The following is a 22341-nucleotide window of genomic DNA, read 5'->3' as shown; positions in this document are numbered from 1 at the left end:
GTCATATAAAACATCAAATATACTCCTTACTGTTCCACCACCAAGTCATTAACATATCAAGCAATAACCTTTATTATTATTGGTTTAAAACTTTAAAAAATGCGTTGTTCAAAAATGGTATTAATTTTTTTTTTAATTTCACAAGATTTAATAAAATATATAAATTTATAAAAGGTAAAAACTTTATATTTTATTAAAATATACATAACTCGTTTTAAGAAAACTAATTATAAATAATAAGTTAATAATCAAGAAACTTAAAATAACATATATAGAAATTATTATTTATGGTACGTGTTTATATATATCTATATTGAAAAAATTAACTTTTAAAGAATCATTACCAATGTTTTTAAAAAACCGGTACGCATACCAGCCGGTTAAACCGGTTATTCCGGATTTTGGTAAGGCAATCGGTATTTAGAGTACGGTATTTTTGGGCGGGTTGCTAAAACATCATACCGCGGATTTTTTTTTTTTTAAAATCGGTTTAAACCGGCAAGCAGGTTTTAAACCAAACAAATTTCTGATAATTTTTTGCAACCCATATTTTTTAAAAAGTGATCTTTAACCTAGTGGATAAAATTGAAATGAGTAAAAATAGCAAACGACAATTCACTAATCAACCAATTTTGTATCCTGCAAATCCAATGTTGATTTATTTACATCTTTTGTAATTGATTAAGTTCGTATACAAAGTACAAACTTTCTATTTAACTCGATCATTGTTCATATGTGATGTTTATTAACATAATTTTGGGTTATTTTTTGTTTATATGAAATTATAGGGTAAACTATTAACCCGATTGAACCTTCCGATGCAACCCGGTTCAACTAATTATACAGTTTTTGTACCAAATCCGATACGAGTTAAATACTGGTTTTTAAAAGATGGATTATTACATAACTCCCGCCTCCACCTTTGATCCCAATAGACCCACTACATTTTGAGTTTTGACATCCTTCTAAAAAAACATCAACCTCTTAAATTAGAGATGAGCTTGGTATCCGTATCGGTATTGAAGCAATATTAAAGATAATAAAAAAATGAGCAAAATACGGGTATATTATGGTGTACCCGACACCATCTGTTGATCCATACCTAAAACAACCCCTTCTAAAAACGACATAATAAATAAGAACACCCTCAAATAACAGAAAATAACAATTATATATTAGAATTAGTTCTTTTTCCTTACTAACTATTAACCAAAACCAGAGAGAATGATACTCAAATTCTAGTATTATCTATTTAAGTAAATTTCATGGAACTTACTACACGCTAGAGTTTTATTGAAGTTAATGCAAGATTTTGTTGGAAATGTATTGTGTGGTTCTGGTCATAAGCAAGTGTTTGTACAGTACAATGGGTTGGGTAGATAGTAGAGATAGTGATATATGATATAAGTGAAAACTGAAAACTAACTAGCAAGAAGCAGTAGCACCGTAAAATACGGAGACTTCTTGTTTCTTTGACTACTCTTACTTGACTTGACTCCAAAAAAATAGTGAAAACTGTTATTTTACTTAAAATAAAATACATAGTTTCTACGAGAAACATTTAGCTGCATAACATTTTTAGCCAATAATATACTTTCATACGCCTAACAATATTCACATCAGTTTCACATTAATGTTCTTTATCTATGTCTCGCTAACATTACTTATTTTGTAGTCAGTCTTCTGGTCCAATGACATAAAGATGATGGTTAATGCTTTATATTTTAAAATGAAAAATCTGCATTTTGTCTCCCTGGTTTATATCGTCGCGAGGTGGGTTAGCCCCTGAAAAAGATTTTGCGTACTTTGTGCCCCTATGTTTCTCCGGCGGATTCTTCTGACTCCTACCGTCAGTTGACCGTTGGTATTTTAGTAATAATACCAACATATTAAGGGTATTTTAGTAATCTTCTATTAATAAATTATAAATATAATAGTAATAGTAATAATATAATAATAATAAGATATAATAATAATAATAATAATAATAATAATATTAATAATAATACAACAGCAGCTCATCATCATCATATGCATCATCGTAGCACCATCTCCGGCACTGACACTCGTTTCTCCGGCGACCCATAAGTCGTTCCGACCAAAATCCCTAACCTCCGGTTCGTTTGGTTGTTTTCGAGTGAAAATTTTACTAAAAACGGTTCGTTTGTTTGTTTTCGGGTGAAAAGTTTACTAAAAACGGCTCGTTTTGTTTGTTTTCGGGTGAAAAGTTTACTAAAAAATGGCTCGTTTTGGTTGTTTTCGGGTTAAAAGTTTACTAAAAAACGGATCGTTTGGTTGTTTTTGGGTGAAAAGTTTACTAAAAACGGTTCGTTTTGGTTGTTTTCGGGTTAAAAGTTTACTAATAAACGGTTCGTTTGGTTGTTTTCGGGTGAAAATTTTACTAAAAAACGGTTCGTTTGGTTGTTTTCGGGTTAAAAGTTTACTAAAAACGGCTCGTTTTGTTTGTTTTCGGGTGAAAAGTTTACTAAAAAATGGCTCGTTTTGGTTGTTTTCGGGTTAAAAGTTTACTAAAAAACGGCTCGTTTTGTTTGTTTTCGGGTGAAAAGTTTACTAAAAAATGGCTCGTTTTGGTTGTTTTCGGGTTAAAAGTTTACTAAAAAACGGTTCGTTTGGTTGTTTTCGGGTGAAAAGTTTACTAAAAAACGGTTCCTTTTGGTTGTTTTCGGGTTAAAAGTTTACTAATAAACGGTTCGTTTGGTTGTTTTCGGGTGAAAATTTTACTAAAAAACGGTTCGTTTGGTTGTTTTCGGGTTAAAAGTTTACTAAAAAACGGATCGTTTTGATGTTTTCGGGTTAAAAGTTTACTAAAAAACGGTTCGTTTTAGCTGTTTTCGGGTTAAAAGTTTACTAAAAAATGGATCGTTTGGTTGTTTTCGGGCGAAAAGTTTACTAAAAAACGGCGCGTTTGTTTGTTTTCGGGCGAAAAGTTTACTAAAAAACGGCCCGTTTGGTTGTTTTCGGGCGAATAGTATACTAAAAAAAGTCGCGTTTCGTTGTTTTCGGGCGAAAAGTTTACTAAAAAACGGCGCGTTTTGTTGTTTTTGGGTTAAAAGTTTACTAATAAACGGTTCGTTTGGTTGTTTTCGGGTGAAAATTTTACTAAAAAACGGTTCGTTTGTTTGTTTTCTGGTGAAAAGTTTACTAAAAAACGGCACGTTTGGTTGTTTTCGGGCGAAAAGTTTACTAAAAACGGCAAGTTTGGTTGTTTTCGGGCGAAAAGTTTACTAAAAAACGGCAAGTTTGGTTGTTTTCGGGCGAAAAGTTTACTAAAAAACGGTAAGTTTGGTTGTTTTCGGGCGAAAAGTATACTAAAAAACGGCACGTTTGGTTGTTTTCGGGCGAAAAGTTTACTAAAAACGGCAAGTTTGGTTGTTTTCGGGCGAAAAGTTTACTAAAAAACGGTAAGTTTGGTTGTTTTCGGGCGAAAAGTATACTAAAAAACGGCCCGTTTGGTTGTTTTCGGGCGAAAAGTTACTAAAAAAACGACCCGTTTGGTTGTTTTCGGGCGAAAAGTTTACTAAAAAAACGACTCGTTTGGTTATTTTCGGGCGAAAAGTTTAGTAAAAAACGATTCGTTTCAGGTGAAAAGTTTAAAAAATATGATAATTTTGATGATATAGATGTGATGATATATATGATGATTATGAGGATAAAGATATGGATATATAGATATATGGAGAAGATGATGATGAGGATGAGAAACTCTTTAAATTAATAAAGATTATATATTTCATATAATATAACTATAAACAAACACTTGTTTAGTTCAAACGGTAAGTTTTGCTTGTTGTTAACCCAAAGGTCGGGGGTTCGAACCCCGGCCGCTACACTATTTGAAAGAATTTTTTGATTTAGTTATAAGCTCAGGGGTAAAATGGTTATTTCAACCTTTTTTGGTCAGTCAATTGACGCCAGGGGCACAGACTAACCCGCGGAGAAACATAGTGACCCAAAGTTCGCAAAATCTTTTTCAGGGGTAAACCCATCGAATGTAGATATAAACCAGGGAGACAAAATGCATATTTCTCTTTTAAAATCTTAATAGGGTTTTCCTACAATGATGGGTTTCTTCATTGATGGTGTTTATGTGTTACTCAGGCCTAAGACGTCAAAATCAGCATATACGATTGATATTCCGTCTCAGTAAGGCTCACCCGAGTCTTAAAGTGGTTCCAAACGTTAAAAACACTTAGGCCAAGGGTAGTGGGGCGCGGCTGACGTGGCCTCCGCGCACACCACTACCCCTTAGTGGTGGACGGGGGCGCGGACAGCAGCCGTGGAGCTGACCACAGGAGAGATAGAGCCGTTGGGGCTGTATAACAGACTGTGTTGACTGGTAAAAAATAGTCGTTGGGCTTGTGTGGGTTTCAATATATATATATATAGGTATTTGATCATTTCAGAAGTTTTTTTACAGCGAGAAGTGAAGGTGTAACTCCATTAATCCCTAATTTCACTCACTTTCTTATGTGTAGGTGCGTTGTGTAGGTGCATATGTATGTGTGTCGGTACGTATGTTTGTATATGTGTACGTATGTTTGTATATGTGTATGTATGTTTGTATGTGTCTAGGTACATAGGTTTGAATGTGTAATTAAGACATAAATACAACCGACCTACATATATGTATGTAACATCATATGAAAGGGAGTGAAATTAGGGATTAATGGATTTATACATTAACTTCTCGCTGTAATATCACTTCTCGCAAGATCCATCCCCGGTATTGGATCATTTCAGAAGTTTTTTTACAGCGAGAAGTGAAGGTGTAACTCCATTAATCCCTAATTTCACTCCATTTCTTATGTGTAGGTGTGTTGTGTAGGTGCATATGTATGTGTGTATGTACGTATTTTTGTATATGTGTATGTATGTTTGTATGTGGCTCGGTACATTTATATGTTTGTAGGTAGCTTTAAATGTGTAATTAAGACATAAATATAATCAACTTACATATATGTATGTAACATCATATGAAAGGGAGTGAAATTAGGGGTTAATGGAGTTACACATTCATTTCTCGCACTTCTCGATGTAATATCACTTCTCGCAAGATCCATCCCATATATATATAACCTATAAATACAAATCCATACACTTCATTTTAATTAGAACTCAACTCATTCTCTCTTATTCTCTAAAAAAACTCCACTTTCCCCCTACCAAAACTATATTTTCTCTTTATATTTATAAATGGCATCGTCTTCGTTTTCCAATTCTTTCGAAGAAGACGAACTCATTTGTCAAGCGGTTCAAACGACGATAAACTTTTTGATAGATCGAAAACGCCCCGGAGCCCCATTATTCCGGCAACCACGTATTCGTGATCGAAATATTGCTAATGAAACTTTGATACGTCACTATTTTAGTCCCAATCCCATATATGGTGAGGATAGTTTTAGAACTCGTTTTCGAATGACTAGACGATTATTCATGCGTCTAGCAAATGACTTGCCGGAACACTTTGAGTATTTTCAACAAACGGATGACGCTAGAGGTAATCCCGGTTCACGGCTACTCAAAAATTACCGCCGCTTTTCGGCAACTAGCGTATGGTGTTGGCTCGGACATGTTGGACGAGTATCTACAAATAGCTAAAAAGACCGGACGCGATTCCCGTAACCACTTTTGTAGAGGTATATAGTTTTAATATAATTTTATTATTTACATTTGTTTATATAATTTTAAATATTTAGATAACTTATATAATTTTAATAACTATATTTAGGGGTCATATCGGTATACAAGCGGAAATAGTTACGTTGACCAACAATATATGATATCCAACGCATATACGAGGTGCATGGTGAAAGGCATGGTTTTCCCGGGATGCTCGGTAGCCTCGATTGTATTCATGTTGGTTGGGCTATGTGTTCTACTGCTCGGTAAGGTCAATTCCATCGAGGTGATCACCCCGGGCCTACTATTGCACCTGAGGCGGTGGCGTCCCATGATCTTTGGTTTTGGCATGCATTCTTTGGGGTTGCCGGGTCTAATAATGACCTCAGTGTTCTCGATCAATCACCGATAATCGATGACCTTATCGACGGGGTTGAACCCCCTCAAGCTTTGTTTCGCAAATGGAGAACATTTCAAGTACGGGTACTGCCTCGTTGATGGTATTTACATCAATTGAACTATTCCTTTTTTGTTGCTAACTAGTGTGTTACCCGGCGCGTTGCGCCGGGCGGGTCGGTAAAACCGGGATAGTAGTTAAACTCAAGCGTTGTCGGTCTCAAGCGTTGAAGCGATAAGTCGATGCGAGTTCTGTCAGTTTTGGTTACATGCGTTATAAAACAAAAACAATTATAAAAATTGAGAAGGACCAATGGGGGTGGTGTCGGTCGGTAAAACTCGAGTGCTGGTAAAACTGGCCATTGTCGATTTCGGGCGTTGAGGCGATGAATCTACGCAAATTCGGCCGGTTTCCATCACGTTCGTTACGAGACCATAACAAAAAAAATCGGTATCAGGTCAGTTTCCTTAAGGTATCAGAACTAAAACAAAAACCGGTGAGTCAATGCGAATTCGGTCGGTTACGATTACATTTGTGATGCTATCGAAACTAAAACAAGATCGATAAAACGCGGTCGTTGGTAAAACCCGAACGTTGTCGGTCCCGAACGTTGCAACGGCGACTCGACGTGAAAAACCGTTTAGTTATTATTTAAAAAATAAATACATAAATACATAAATAAATAAATTGCTTGATCTAATCATACGGCGTCACATTGACCAATTATGGTCATGCGTCGTCAAAATTTTCATTTATTATATATAATAATAATCTCTATATATAAGTACATATAACTACGATTAACCAACCAAAGCATGGTTAAACAGTAGAGATGCATAAACCGGTTATATTTAGAAGCGGAAGCTGGTTAGGAACCGGTTTCGAGTATGGTCAATAAAACTTAAAACCGGAACTGTGTAGGAACCAGTTCTGGGTATAGTTGGGTATTTGACCGGGTTTTGAACGGTTCCACCGGGTTTTTCGGGTTTCGGGTAGGGTAGGGTTTTGACGGAGTATTTCCAGTTCCGAGGAGAAATCCTATACCTGGTCATACCCGTGGGTCGAATACGGGTAGGATCTGTTTCCGAGTCGGGTCTGAAACCAGGTATTTTGTGCACCTCTATTAAACAGAAAAAAATAAACAAAAATGAACATAATTCCCTTCACAACCAAGTTGATTATTTAAGCGAGTTTTGACTATTGTTGACTCGTTGACTAGTGCATTATCATTAACAATCTTCATTCTTCACCCCAATACAAAGTCGATCAACATCCAACATATCCAAGCAATGCATAAACTTTGAAGTCGTAGTTAATATATCTACTGCATTATCATTACTTCATTAGTATTAACTAGCACAACCGTCACTTCTTTTGAATGAATGACATTTTCAATAAAATGAAGCCTCATAAACTTGAAACATCTGATTTCATCCTTTTAATTTCTCAATCTTATATTCTAAAATAAGAAATTACCAAGTTAAATATCACCTATAACTTATAGCATCTCAATAACTGTTGGTGAGGCAAAAGTAAATACCCACTCAACTAAAAAAGAAAGGCGCATGTGACGTTCAATTATGCCTTTGCATTGTCTTGCTTGTGAAAAAGGTGTCCCAAAATATTCCGCTTTATTTATTAGTATTTTAATTATGAAATCTTAATAATAAAGTAACATTATGTAAGAGTAATTATACTTGTAGTTATGAAAGCATCCTCTTTATTGCCAATACTCCATGTGATTTGTATTCGGATAAAAAAGCACGTATCTTTGTCTTATTGTCTCTTTACATTTAAACCAATAATATGTCTCGTGTCATGAACGAAATAGTTGTATTAAAAATGGATATCAAGGCTTTTAAAAATCCCCTTTACGTAATCGTGTGCGAGGTATTTGTTAGTATATCAGAGCCATTTCAATATGTTATTCGATCTTATCCTTTTCCTTATATCCTTAATGAGGCTCTCAGGCTCTGCATCATTGCATGTTCAAATGGCTCCTTCAATGACAGTCCATGAGTCCATCTCACTAATCAATACTAAAGACGGATCTGGTTTCTAGTTCTTTCATTGCTGTCTAAAACTCAATATTAATTACTTTTTTTTATTCTTAATACGTTTGTGATTGTTTTCGTATAAAAATGATGATTATATACATCCATAGTTGATTAATATTAGGTAAACATTTGTCATGGGATTATTCTTTTTGTTGCTTTTGTCTATCGGTTCCTCTAAAAATCATAATATTTATAATAAAGTTTTGGATTTTAGTTGAAGTCATCATGAGCTCGAGATATTTTGAATGCCTAATAAGTTTAAACCATAAAATCAAGCGAGGCTAAAAATTGTTTGTAAGGCATGCTTTTGTTTGGTTTAATTTTATCAGGCTGGTTTAAAGTTGATGATTAAAAAACCATGATTAACATGTTGACTCATGATCATCTCTCCTAACCAAATTGTGATTTGGCTCAAGTAATAAGGGTTCCTAAATTTAAAGAGGTTTTGTGAGATATATATTTGAAAATTCTCAAAATGATCCGTTTTATGATGAAAACTCTAAATGATCCATTTAATTAGAAAATTTTCTAAAAGTTCATACAAATCTAGTCGTCAGCAACACATTTATAACCGCGCCAATGAATTTCAAAAGCTACATGCCAACTGGCTTAAAAGGTGACATCCCAGACAAGTTTTAACTCAATTTGATCGTACTCTAACATACTTTCATATTTTGAAGTTTGTGACTTTTAATATAATATAATTTTATTTAAATTTACTTATATTTAGTTATCTTTTATAACTTTTAAAATATAAAGTTTTATAAAATTCCGAATATACTGTTGAGACGTGTTTATTTTTATCTGCGTGCCGACATAAATTTGATCTGACTCGGTTTTGAGTAAAATTTATATTTGCACGTAGATAAAAATAAGTTCGTTTAAACGGTATATTTTAAATTTTCTAAAATTGTATACTTTGAAAGGTACAAACGAAATATGAGTAGAATTAATTATAATAATAAAATAATAAAAAAAAACAAAAATTTCGAAACTTTGTTAAAAACGGCAGATTTAAAAGACGGATTACAAAACAACGGTTTTTATGAAAGTTGTTGGAGCCAATAAGTTTGGTTTAAAAGTTGTCTGAGGCGATAAGATTTGGAACACCTAGCTTGTTTTGATTGACTCTAATAAAACTCGTCGGCTAAGATGGATTTGATTCAAAACTTGTCACTGTCAACATGTTTTGAATTCACATATATGGGATTAAATGTGTGTTTTTTTTGGAGGGGGGGGGGGGGGTGAGAATATCCAAAATCCCCATATTTGGCCAAGGTTTCAATTCTAGCCCAAGATCAAAACATATTCCCAAACTAGCCATATTCTTTTGTCGGACCCGACAAAAACAATAACTGATCCGACTGAATTTTTAACCAATCACTACGCGCCACGTTGCCAGATGTTCTGTTAGATTCGACATTTTAAGGTTTTGGCCAACCGATTAGCCGAACGAACCGTCTGAGGAAAAGACAGTCAGATCCGACTGTTTAATTTGTCCGACGAACCCTAGATTTTTCAATTCGAGGGTTTTTGATTTTAATTTCTAGAGTGAAATTGAACACTATGATTGTGTTCTCCTTGAAAAACTAAGCGATTTTCACTATTTATTTGCTTAATTTTGTGAATAAATAAGAAAGATGGAGATGAAGGTTTGTTATGGAGGTTTACGACTTGAGATGTAGAAGATGAAGAATCCAGTAGGATCCACTAAAATCCAGTCGGATCAGACGGAATTATAAAAAATTTGGTTGGATCCATTAAACGTTGACACGTGGGACGATTTTAAAGGTTCAAAAATTCAGTCGGATCTGATGGAATTTTTTAGCTAGTTTGAATATTTTGTTTGGTATATGCTATTTATGAAAAACTATGGTAAAAAATAACTATGTTGAGGATTTTTCCATTAAATGAACCAATTTGATGTTTCTCTCATAAATTGAAGTTTCTTGGGAATTTTCCCAATTAAATATATTCATTGTTGCAAAGCTTGGGTAATTAGATGAATTTATATTAGAAAAAACAAAAGTGTCCCAATAAAAGAATCCTAACTAGTTGGTTTAGTTGGAATCCATTTCCAAATGGATTCCAACTAAACCAACTAGTTAGGATTCTTTTATTGGGACACTTTTGTTTTTTCTAATATAAATTCATCTAATTACCCAAGCTTTGCAACAATGAATATATTTAATTGGGAAAATTCCCAAGAAACTTCAATTTATGAGAGAAACATCAAATTGGTTCATTTAATGGAAAAATCGTTTAATGGAAAAATCCTAACTAGTTGGTTCATTGTTTGGTATAAAAAATTTAGTTGGTTTAGTTGTTTGGTATATTTGGAGTGGTCTTGAAATGGATTTTGTGAGATTGTTTAATGATTTCTACGAAGGTATACAGCTCAATCAGTCTTGTATGTCTTCCTTCATCGCTCTGATCCCAAAAATCAAGGATCCTCTTCATCCCAAGGATTTCCGGCCTATTAGTTTAATCGGATGCATAAACAAAGTCATTTCTAAAGTTTTGGTGAATCGGTTGAAGCCGGTAATAGGGAGTTTGATATCAGAAGAGCAGTCCGCATTCCTACATGGGCGGAACATTGCCGATGGGCCGCTAATGCTAAATGAATTTGTTGTTTGGATGAAATCTAACCATAAGATGGGGATGTTATTTAAAGTCGATATAAATAAAGCTTATGACAGTTTGAATTGGGCTTTTTTAGATTCGATCATGGCACAAATGAAGTTTCCGGGAAGGTGGAGGTACTGGATCTTGGCTATTCTGAGAGCGGGCCGTGCATCTGTGTTGATAAACGGCTCGCCGACGATGGAGTTTGCTTGTAATCGGGGGCTAAGACAAGGAGATCCACTATCTCCATTTTTATTTGTTATTGCAATGGAGGCTCTCACCGGCATAATGAAGAAGTCAACTAATATCGGTTTGTTCCATGATTTGAAATGTACTCTAAATGGCCCCGCTATTTCTCACTTGTTGTATGCAGATGACGTGGTCTTTCTTGGAGAATGGTCTGTTACAAATGCCATGAACTTACAGCGTATTCTAAGGTGCTTCCATCTAGCATCCGGTCTCAAGGCTAACTTGGAAAAATGCAGCGTTTATGGGGTAGGAGTTGGTGAATCAGAAATTGAAAACATGGCGAGCATTCTTCATTGTAAGCCAGGTAAATTTCCATTTAGATACTTAGGCCTACAAGTAGGGGCCAATATGAATCTCATTAGAAGTTGGATCCCGATCATAGAGTTGGTTAAAAAGCGATTGTCTATTTGGAAAGCAAGATCACTGTCATACGGAGGGAGAGTTACATTGATAAAATCTGTCCTGAATTCCTTGCCAACATATTATTTTTCGCTTTATAAAGCGCCGAATCAAGTCATTGATGAACTCGAAAAACTTAGAAGAATTTTCTTTTGGGGTGGGACGGAGGATGAATCAAAAATAAACTGGATTGCTTGGAAGAAAGTGGTAGAACCAATTGATCGTGGGGGTTTAGGTTTCGGGTCATTAAGAGAAGCAAACTTGTCAATGCTATCTAAGTGGTGGTGGAGATTCAAAACGGAGAAGCACAGTCTCTGGAGGAAGGTTATTTGGGCAATACATCACAATTCACGGTCTTGGATCTTTATCCCGGCTAGACTATCTCTGTCGGGCCCGTGGAAACAAATTCATAACGTATCAGAACAACTATCAAAGTGGGGAGTGGAACTGCACAAAGTCATCAAACCAATATTGGGGGATGGTTCTAGTATTATGTTTTGGATAGATGCTTGGTTTGAAGACAGCCCCCTACGTGATCGTTTTCCAGAATTATTTGCATTAGAGAAGCATAAAAGATGTTGGGTGTCGGATCGGCTAAAACTGTTTGGGGATCTCTTGGTGTTTTGTTGGCAATGGTCCCGGGTGGAACTGTCCGATACAGAGTTGCAACGGGTGCAGGACATGGAAAATTACCTTGGAACCGTAGCGTCTTTGGAAGGAAATGATAGTTGGAGCTGGAAGCCAGACCAATCGGGTGAGTTCTCGGTTAGTAGTATAAAGAGATGTATCCGGGAGTCGCAAGGTTTACAATCATTTTCATCTTTTCAATGGAATAATTGGGTTCCAATGAAAGTGGGTATTATTGCATGGAGGGCGGCACAAGAAAGATTACCTACCTTGATGGCACTAGCCGCAAGAAACATCCACTTGGAATCTACCCGTTGCCCGCTTTGTGGGGATTATGATGAAACTAGTGATCATCTCTTTGTGTCATGTCAGAGTTCTCAAGTTATTTGGCAGGTTATTGCTCAATGGTGCAAGGTTCCAACCTTATATGCCTTTAGTATTAAGGATCTTTTGGATTTTCATCTCACTATTCAAGGAACAGAGAAGCGGAGGAAGGTTATTCACGCTATGGTGCTTATTACAATTTGGAGTATATGGAAGTTGCGCAATGATAGAGTATTCAATCAAGCGGAAACCTTGCACTCAAAGACCATCGAAGAAATAAAGTCCTTGGGTTACTTGTGGGTAAGATGTAGATCGAAGGAGTCGGATATCACATGGAATTCTTGGAGGAGGTTTGATGTTTTTACTAAATGAAGTTAGTTGTATATGTCTGATTAATAATTTCTTAGTTCCGTGAATTGGTGCTATTTGGTGTATTATGGGGTATATATACTCTTTAGCCGCTGGCTAAGCGGATGAATAAAATTTTTGTTGGTCGTTCAAAAAAAAAAAAAAAGTTGGAATCCATTTGTCAAGAAGCATCGGAAATATGCTTTTTAGATTTATAAAATCACGCACTTTTGTAGGTATCCTTATTGGCAGCAAACGCTAAAATATCTGCTTTCCTATCTTTCCGTTAAATTATTTAACTTTAATTTGATTCTTAAAAAAATGCAAAAATTAATTAAGTTTAACACCCTAAAACATAATTTTATAATAATTATTATTACGTGTTACTTTTTTTACATTAATCAAACATTCAACATTATTAAAATACCAGGAAAACAAAAATTCTGCAATTAGATACATGGCCCGACACTAAGAGGGCCCAATACAAATGTCTTGTTGGAAAAAATTGACACTTATCATGTAAAACCTAACGTCGTTGTTAACATATTTACACGAACACAAAATCAAATCAAAACAAAACAACACACGTGAATATCACATATTCAACAATAATTTGGGCATTCATTTTCAACGTAATCACGATCACTAAGAATACGAGCTTTATTTTTAATGACCAAGCCAAGATTAAAAACACATTAATAATTATATCTTTTATTTATTTCATTCAATTAAACTAACTCCTTCACTCGTCTTTTATTATTGTCTCGAATTAAACTGTATTATAAGTTAAATAAACTTTTATAATATAGTTCAATTGTTTATCATGGAAGTAAAAACTAATGCTGGTATATAAAGAGATTATAAGTTCTGCCGATGGTTGGTCGTCTACACATGCAAGCATCAATCTGATCTATCGAAAAGGTTGCCCCATCAACCCTCGTTATTCATCATATTCGAAAATCATTTTCATCTCAAACATGCCTTTGTTTTGCGGTTTCTAACTTGTGACGAAGCTTATTCGAATTTTCTGAAGTAAAACCTAATTACCTAAATTGGTTTGATCACACACATTATAAACAAATTAAGCATATGATTGGGTTGAACCTCCACTAGCTTCTTATAATACTTTATCAAAAAGAAAGATTATTAATATTACAATAATAAAAATTTTATGACTACGTGCATCACGATAATTGTGGAATGAGTTTTAAATTTTGTATAGATAAATATATAACATGTCACCCAATCCGTAGTACAATAATGCTATGATTGCTCCCAAAAAAAATAGTCGCTTTAACTTCGTAAGGTCCTGATTTTCATACACCTTGAAAATGTAAAACTTACACGATGTAAATTATGATTTATCATTTCGGGTAGTTTCGTACATTCACCGGCTTTGTGTTGATGACCTGCATTCTGATCGGCTCTTTCTTTTGCAGCTTCATTCATGATGTTGTTTTGTCTTACCACAAACACATGCACTACATAAAATAAAATGAAGGCCTCTTTATACACACACACATGCAGCCCGATTCCTGCATGTAGGTCCGGTCCTTTTAGTCATGCTTGAGATTCCTGCAGAGAAAGAAGTGCATACAATACATTGATTTATCTGATATTTTTTTCTTAAAAATGAAACACACTAATTTTTTTTTACACGTTAAGGTATTATTCACTTTCAATAATAGACATGTAATATATTACCAAGTTTAATTATGAGTCTAATATTCCTGCACTCATGAATCATCATCAATTTTAATTCTATATGCTGAATAAAATTAACGTAATGATAACTGATAAGACCAATATTAAACTAATTAAAATTGTTATTAGATATACAATTTAATAACGGTATAGTTTTGCTTGTCTTCAAGAACAAATACACATCCGGTTTTGGTTACGACTTAATTAACCAAACAATGTTTTTATTTTTCAAAATCCAAACAAATTAGAAATAGTTAACTAGCGAGCAGCGACTCGATCACCAAGTCAGTCCAAACACAACTTTTTAATTACGTGTTCTCGTGTATCTGACCTGAATATGTTTAGACTCAATATAACCTAGTTAATTTCTTCTTTGATATTGTCATATATTGTTTCGTGTGAGAACTTCACTTCTGGTGTTATATGAGAACTTCGGTATATGTCATGCACGGTTGATTCACTGATTTGTTGTATATGTATGTGACATGTGAGTGCACTAATTTGAGTGACGGCGTGAAGTGAGTAGAGATTGTTTGTTACACAAGTGCAATTTTATTGATTTATTAGTAGATAATAATAAGAGCGTAAGGTGGAATTTTTTGGACGATGATGGTAAAGGAAAATGGAATTCCCGACCATCTTGATATCTCTAATTTCCTTTCACAATATTTTATCCGAATCATGATAAATTTCATGACCATCCTGAACCCCATTCTTGCATTTGCCTACCGATCATCTCAATCTCTCGTCCCAAACTCGCTCTGATTACCCTAACAATCATACTAATACACATATAAAACATTTTTTTAGTAAATAACCGAGTCATCTTTCACGTGATTAGAATAGTCACCCCATTCGTCCACTTTATCAAAACGACATTTTTACCTTGCAGTCCAATTCTATATATAACTACACAACAAGATAAATTCACCAAAAACGCGATCCAATCACTCATCCTTTCTCATGATAGAGTTCATGTCTCTAGATGGAAAACATATGCCATCATCCTTTGTAATGATATCAAAAAGATCAAACAATAAATCATGTTTTAATGGACCACTATGAGGACCACAATAAGGACAATCATTAGGAGACCACTTAGATTCCTATATTTCACACAAGTGATTACTTCCAAAAATCCGTCGTAAAGAGTGGGGCTGCTAACGAACTACCATAAGTCCATATCTAACATGTAATCCGACACACAGTAAATTTTTGTACACACTAATGATCAATAATCTTTGGGAATCCAATTAAATTTGCGATCTCACAATATCTCTAACCCAAAAAAAACTCCAAATAAAAGATCATACGCAAAGTCCCTTGGCGGGTTTTATCTAATGAATCAAACTATTTGGTTTGAGCCCCATGTTTTAAAAATTTGAGTGTATCTTTAACTTGGTAAATATTGCTAATGCACAACTTACATGATGCAAATTATGATTAATCATTTTGGGTGGTTTTGTAGATCCACCGATTTGGGATTAATGACCATTATGTTCACCTCATGATGTTGTTTTGTCTTATCACATACACACATGCAAGTATGCAACCCAATTCCTGCATGTAGGTTTGATCCTTCTGTCTATCACATCCAATACTTTGGCTCATGCTAGTACTTGACTCCTTCAGAGAAACAGGTGGACACCATAAATTGTTGATTTTTATAATTTGATACTTCAAATTTTTTTGAATTAAACATAATACAAAATTGCCGTGTTTCTTTCTTTCTTTTTTCTTTTTAACTTACACAAGTTTATGCATTTGTCTTTGAATATTCAATATTATTTTTCTTTCTCGTCTTCTCGAGCTACAAGCAATGTTGTCACTAGTGGTGCATAAAGAGCCCGGTACTGCTTCGATTGTTTACCGTTCCCAAAAATGCAAGCCCACAAATCGGTTAACCGTTTTTTTTTAAACGGTTACAGCAGTATGAGTGATTTGTGGGCTTATTATGATCGTCTAAATGTTTTGGGCCATTAACCTAATGAGAAGGCTGTGGGCTTGCATGTATGGGTGATATGGGTACAGCTATATTCAAAGGCCTAAACAATGGGCCTTGCGCCGCAGTTATTGGGCTACCAGCCTGCCACTGATGTTGGAATCCAACTCCACTGATGTGTGTATGTTTTAAAAATCAGTTCAAACCAGCTGGTTGAACCGGATTTCGTACAGTATGTTGGTATTTTGAGCCCGAGATTTTTGGCCGGTTTGCTAAAACATCATACCGAAGGTTTTTTTTCTAAAACACCGGTTTTACCAACAAACCGGTTTTAAGTCCGAGAAATTTCTGATTTTGCGGCCCATATTTTTCAAAATCACTTTTAACCCAACAATTAACATTCAAACGAGTAAATTTTAGGACTATTTTTTTTTAAATTGAGTGCTTTTGTATTACTTTTTCAGTATGAATTAACTTTTGGATTATTTTTTGTTTTCGAATAATTACTTTTGAGTTATTTTTGGATTAAAGTTGCATTTATAGGAAATTATAAGGTAAACTATTCAACCGGTTAAAGCTCCTGGTATAACCCGGTTCAACCGGTTGTACAATTTTTTAGCTCAATTCAATACAAGTAAAATACCGGTTTTTAAAACATTGCGTGAAAATGTGGTCTTCTTAAATCTGATCACAACTTAAAATAAAAAAAAGATACAAACAATATACTTGCTAATTTAGGTTAGACCAATATTGTATATATGCATTTGTAAATTTCTAAAAATACCTGAAATTATAAACACAATGTTAGAAATTGATGTAAATGATATAAAAAAAAGCCTTTTTGATAAGTGAGATCAAATACAGGATAACCAACCAAAGACATTAATTTTCAGTAATATATAATTAAGTAACAGTGCTCATGAAATATCAAAGCCCATAGAAAAATTAATATTTGTGATGCTAGCTAACATGGACTGCAAAAAGAAAAAAAAACATGTAAGTACTATAAAAACCAAGAATTATAGTCGGGTGGAAGAACAGTTTTGTGATGATGAGTAAGAAACTGTGGAGGTCTTATTCAGTGCAGCCTCAGACACGGCTCCTAATTTGCAGAAGAAACTTTGCACTACAAAAATGGATGGGGTCACAGAATCCCAAAAGTATACTACCAAACAACCACATAAGGTCATCTACAGTAGTTTCATTCAAATTAAAAATCCTCTCTCTTTATTTATAGGATTATTGGATTTAAATAATCCCACCTTCAATGGGTTAGCCAATAATAATTCCATCTCTGGTATTTCCTGCTGGCAGTCGCACATTTTCAATGTTTTTTGTTTTATAAACCAACGTTAAAAAAACTTAACGGGGTTAAGTTTTTGCTGATGAGGCTTGTGAGTTGGCAGTGTCATAATTCTACATGGCTTTTCCCTTTGGATTAAAATGCAATTACTATATTAATCCTAAAAAAACGGGCTGCAGGGGATTCGAACATGCGCCTCCAGCCCCGCTGTCAACACCCACATGCATAAGCCAACTGATATGAGTGATCCTTTGATAAAAATCCCGAAACAGAACCTATATAACCAGACATTCGCAACCCATAGAGTATTATGAACCCTAGATCATCAATCGGCCAGGTCGTTATTTGATTGGCCGATTGAAATTAGGGTTATTAAAGAGTGAATGACGACGAACACAAATGTATAATTAGTTACCTATAAAGATGATTGGAAGAGGGTTAATTTGATCCCCGCAGTGACGGCGGAAGGGGCTCAAGAACACGCATCAAAACATCAATGATAATATAATTCATTATAGGGTAACTGTAGGCGATGTATGTGAGGTTCTTTCTGAAAGTTTAATTGAATTATTATGAACAATATAAAGTATATTGATTAACAGGTTACGTCGGTTCGTTCAAACGAGTAATACGAATCAATAATTGATCTCATTCCATGTTTATGGTGTCGATGGGCTCGTTATGGCATGCATAAGGATATGCAAGATTCAATTTTTAAGTTTAGGACGAGAATTATAGTGCAAGCTAGTGATTTAGGTATCCGGGTTCGCTAATCGGGTCGCGGGTTTGGGTCAGATCCAAGTTAATAAATCTGGATAATAGGATTTAATATAAATAAATATAGTAATTGCATTTTAATCCAAAGGGAAAAGCCATGTAGGATTATGACACTGCCAACTCACCAGCCACATCAGCAAAAACTTAACCTCGTTAAGTTTTTTTAACGCTGGTTTATAAAACAAAAAACATTGAAAAGGTGGGACTACCAGCGGGAAATACCGGATGTGAGATTATTACTGGCCAATTCATTAAAGGTGAGATTATTTAAATCCAATTTTCCTTATTTATATATATATAGGGGAGAGTTATCTTATAAAGAAGTAGTTTTCTAGGAAGACTAAGAATAAATCATAGACATTGGATCATGTTAATCAATGGCTGAGATTTAAACCGACATAGTTTTCTATAATTACTCGTTCATCACTATAGCCAACATAGTTTCCTAGAATTATTCTTTCAACATAGGTTTTAATGCCAAATGTCAAAATTCTATTGGTTCTTACCATTATTAGGAAACTACTTCTTTTTATTTGAACCCTTTTCTATATATAAAGAAAATGGTTCAAATAAAAAAAGTAGTTTCCTAAGAATTGTATAAAAAATGTTAATTTTCAAGGGTTCCTTCAAATTCTTAAATAATTTAACAGTTCTGTAATGATACACATCTTATATATATATATATATATATATATATATAGGGGTGGGTTACTGTACAATAATCAGTTATCGTACATTAGGTATGCGACTTCCTACACCACCGATTCTAATTGAAATTAAAACTGCTTAGTGGCATAATTGTAATTAACCTAAAAATACTTAACGCATACCCATCAAAGTCCACCATCGCGACCATCGTCTACTGTCATGAGCACCACCATCGTCCGTCACCACCATCGATCGTTGGTCACAGGTCAGTTAAGCAATTTCTAATTGAAATTGAAATTGTTGTTGAGCTTAATTGATCAATTAACCTTGAAATTGATCCAATTAATCATCAATTTGAAGCTTTTGTCGATCAATTTTGAGTTTTGAGTTCTGGGTTTTGACATTGAACGTATTAACATTAAGTTTATACGTTCTGTTTAAACATATTATACGTTCTGTTTAAACGTTCAGAACATAATCAATTAAACTTTAAAAGTTCAGTACAAAAAGTTTATACGTTCTGTTTATACGTTTTTAAATAATGTTGTTTATAAGTTCAGTAAAAATATTATGTTTAAACATTCTGAAACAAAACGGAATACCTTTAAACGTTCTGACCAAAAAAGAACATCTTTAAACGTTCTTATACATTCAAAGAAGATTTGGGTGTTTTAAAAAAGTATTGAAGTTCTGATAAAGTTTAGAAGTTCTAAGAAGTTCTGTGTATTCAAACTGGTAAAGTTTAGAAGTTCTAAGAAGTTCTGGGTGTTCAAAACTGATAAAGTTTAGAAGTTCTAAGAAGTTTTGGGTGTTCAGAACTTCTAAAACTAACAAAAAAAAATTAAACACTTGTAAACATGAAATTGAACATTGAAATCACTTCATATAATCTCATAATCATCATACAATCGTCAGTCGACCGTTAATTTGATCATTGATTCGATCATATGAACAAAAAATGGAACGTCTGCAACTGGGTTTACTCAAAACTCAAAATTGATTAATTGAACCTTCAAATTGACGATTAATTGGACCAATTTCAAAGTTTAGTTGATCAATTAGTTCAACAATTTCAATTTTAATTGGTCAATTTTATCAACTGACCTGTGAAAAAGGCGTGACGAGGAAGATGGTGTTCACGACGGTAGATGCAATCATTGGACGGTGACGGTGAAGGCGTACGGAATCGATGGTGAAGAAACTCGCGTAGCTATTGTATGATAAGGAATTATTGTATTTGATCATTTATCTATATATATATATATATACACACACACGCAAACATGTAAACACATACACACATCACATGTACAACACCGTCCTCAAGATTTCGAAGACCCTGTGCGATTAGTAAAAATTAATGTGACCATAAAATTGAAATCTTGTATCTATATCTATATTACATTATAATAGAGATAGACACCCTTCACATTCCATTTTTCATTTTATCATATTAATTCATTTTATCTCGTACTCATTTTGTCTTGTTAACCAATCCAATCCGTATATTTTCCACATGTACATCTTTTTATATTTATGTGTTTTAGTTAGAATGTCGCACCGGATATAACTAAATATGATCTTATTACATGTGTTTATCAGATTAAGCACGATATATTATCAAGATTTATCGAGTTCGGAAAAGATCCTGAAAACAACATCAATGACAAGTGTCTAAGAGAAGTTGTATTAAACTTTGTGATCGCTGGAAGAGACACGACATCAACAACTCTTTCTTGGGCCATTTACATGATCATGACTCATATTCATGTAGCCGGGAAATTGTATGAGGAACTTAAATCGTTTGAACAAGATCGTTCAGAAGAAGCGAATGTATGCTTGCAACCATGTGAAACACAAGATCCGGAATCGTTTGATCAAAGAACAAAGCAGTTTGCTGAGCTTATGAGTTATGATACGTTAGAACGTGTTGATTGGCTTTGAATGTGTAAAATAATTATTTTCAAGATGTTAACTAATACGAGTTGTATGAAACTGAGATTTGCACAATTTCAAGGCGATTGATTTTGATGAGAGCCTAAGGGTTATTTTATGGTGGGTGTTTGATGTCTAGGCTGCAGTGGCATGGTTAGTATGGACTAAAACTCTGGTCCCATATGGAGTATGGACGAATGAAGATTCTGATCCCAACTTTTCTGCTTTAATATGAATAAAATTTTTGATGGGTGGGTTTGGTTGTAAGATTGGTAAAGTAGTTTGAAAGTTAAACTATAGCCAACCATACTTTATTGACTTACCAAAAAAACAGAGAACTAAATACAACTGTGTTTAACTAAGATTTTATGATAATCTTTTAAATTTTTGTTTTTGGTATTTTAAACTATACCAAGTACAAATTTGATTATGCAAATGTTGTCCCTTAACGAACTAAACACTATCAACTGAATCTCCCTTGTGTTTTTGTCGCGGAGCTCGGCCTCTTCCGCTAAAAATAGGTTGATCCGTAATACACAACAAAACTTGTACAATTCGTGTACATATATATATAATGAACCGCCACCTTTATTCCAACTAAATTATATATAATTGACGTAGGGACCCTGGATGGAATTAACCTACAAGGCATATACTCATACGCACCGCACCATACAAACTACTACGGCTATTTTAGGATTGACGAAATAAAATGTATAAAATTAGGAATGGGTTGGCCGGTAATACACAATAAAAATTGAATCTAACATAAGTTGTAACACCCGTCGCAACGCGCGGGCTCTCATACTAGTAGTTATACGGAGCATATTTTGCAAACATCCAAATACCTAATTTAGAAAGTTCAATTTTTTTCTTTCTTTTTTTTTTTACAAAATACTTTTCTTAATGTTTTTTAATTTTGTGTTTTTTTAAATTAGTGAAATGCTATTTCGGAACGTTATTTTATATTTTATATAGGTAATAAATAAAACTTACTACGTACGTTGGAAAATTACACAGTACAAAATTAAAACAATATTTTCAGAAAAGAATCATTCTCTTCTAAAATAATCTGAGTTTTAATGTGTTATTATTTACTTTTTAAATTAATTAATTAATTAATTAATTAAAAACAGTTTTAGGAAGTTGCAAAATGCATACCACCACCTGTCCACCTTAGCCGACGATCGAGGAAAAGAGAGAACCCAAGAATGTTTCGGAATGTAACCACACATATCAATATTCATTCTTACAATATCTTCAAGACGTAAGACGTACAATGACGAATAAAAAAGTTACATGTTTGGATAACCAAAGTTACTCGGACCGTTGTCTTCAACAAGAACTTGAACCGCGTCAAGACGTA

General features: G+C 34.2%; 1 protein-coding gene across 1 annotated transcript; it reads left to right on the top strand.

Moving 5' to 3' along the window:
• Nucleotides 1-10446: 10446 nt before the first annotated feature.
• On the top strand, nt 10447-20984 carry LOC143544101 (uncharacterized). The gene is made up of 3 exons (XM_077036258.1): nt 10447-12668; nt 20156-20255; nt 20643-20984. Exons 1-3 carry the CDS (start codon nt 10447-10449, stop codon nt 20982-20984), a joined length of 2664 nt encoding a protein of 887 aa, XP_076892373.1.
• The last annotated feature ends 1357 nt before the right edge of the window (nt 20985-22341 follow it).

This window comes from Bidens hawaiensis, unplaced genomic scaffold (genome assembly GCF_021521415.1).
Source record: "Bidens hawaiensis isolate Kalapana, Puna unplaced genomic scaffold, B.hawaiensis_p1.1 tig00013428_1, whole genome shotgun sequence".
Lineage (NCBI taxonomy): Eukaryota > Viridiplantae > Streptophyta > Magnoliopsida > Asterales > Asteraceae > Bidens > Bidens hawaiensis.
This window is presented reverse-complemented; position numbering and strand designations above follow the sequence as displayed.

Coding starts and splice junctions, on each gene's coding strand:
- LOC143544101 (XM_077036258.1), top strand. CDS start 10,447: ATGGATTTTGTGAGATTGTTTAATGATTTCTACGAAGGTATACAGCTC. Junction 12,669..20,155: donor ACATGGAATTCTTGGAGGAG/GTTTGATGTTTT, acceptor CCTGTGAAAAAG/GCGTGACGAGGAAGATGGTG. Junction 20,256..20,642: donor AAGAAACTCGCGTAGCTATT/GTATGATAAGGA, acceptor TGTGTTTATCAG/ATTAAGCACGATATATTATC.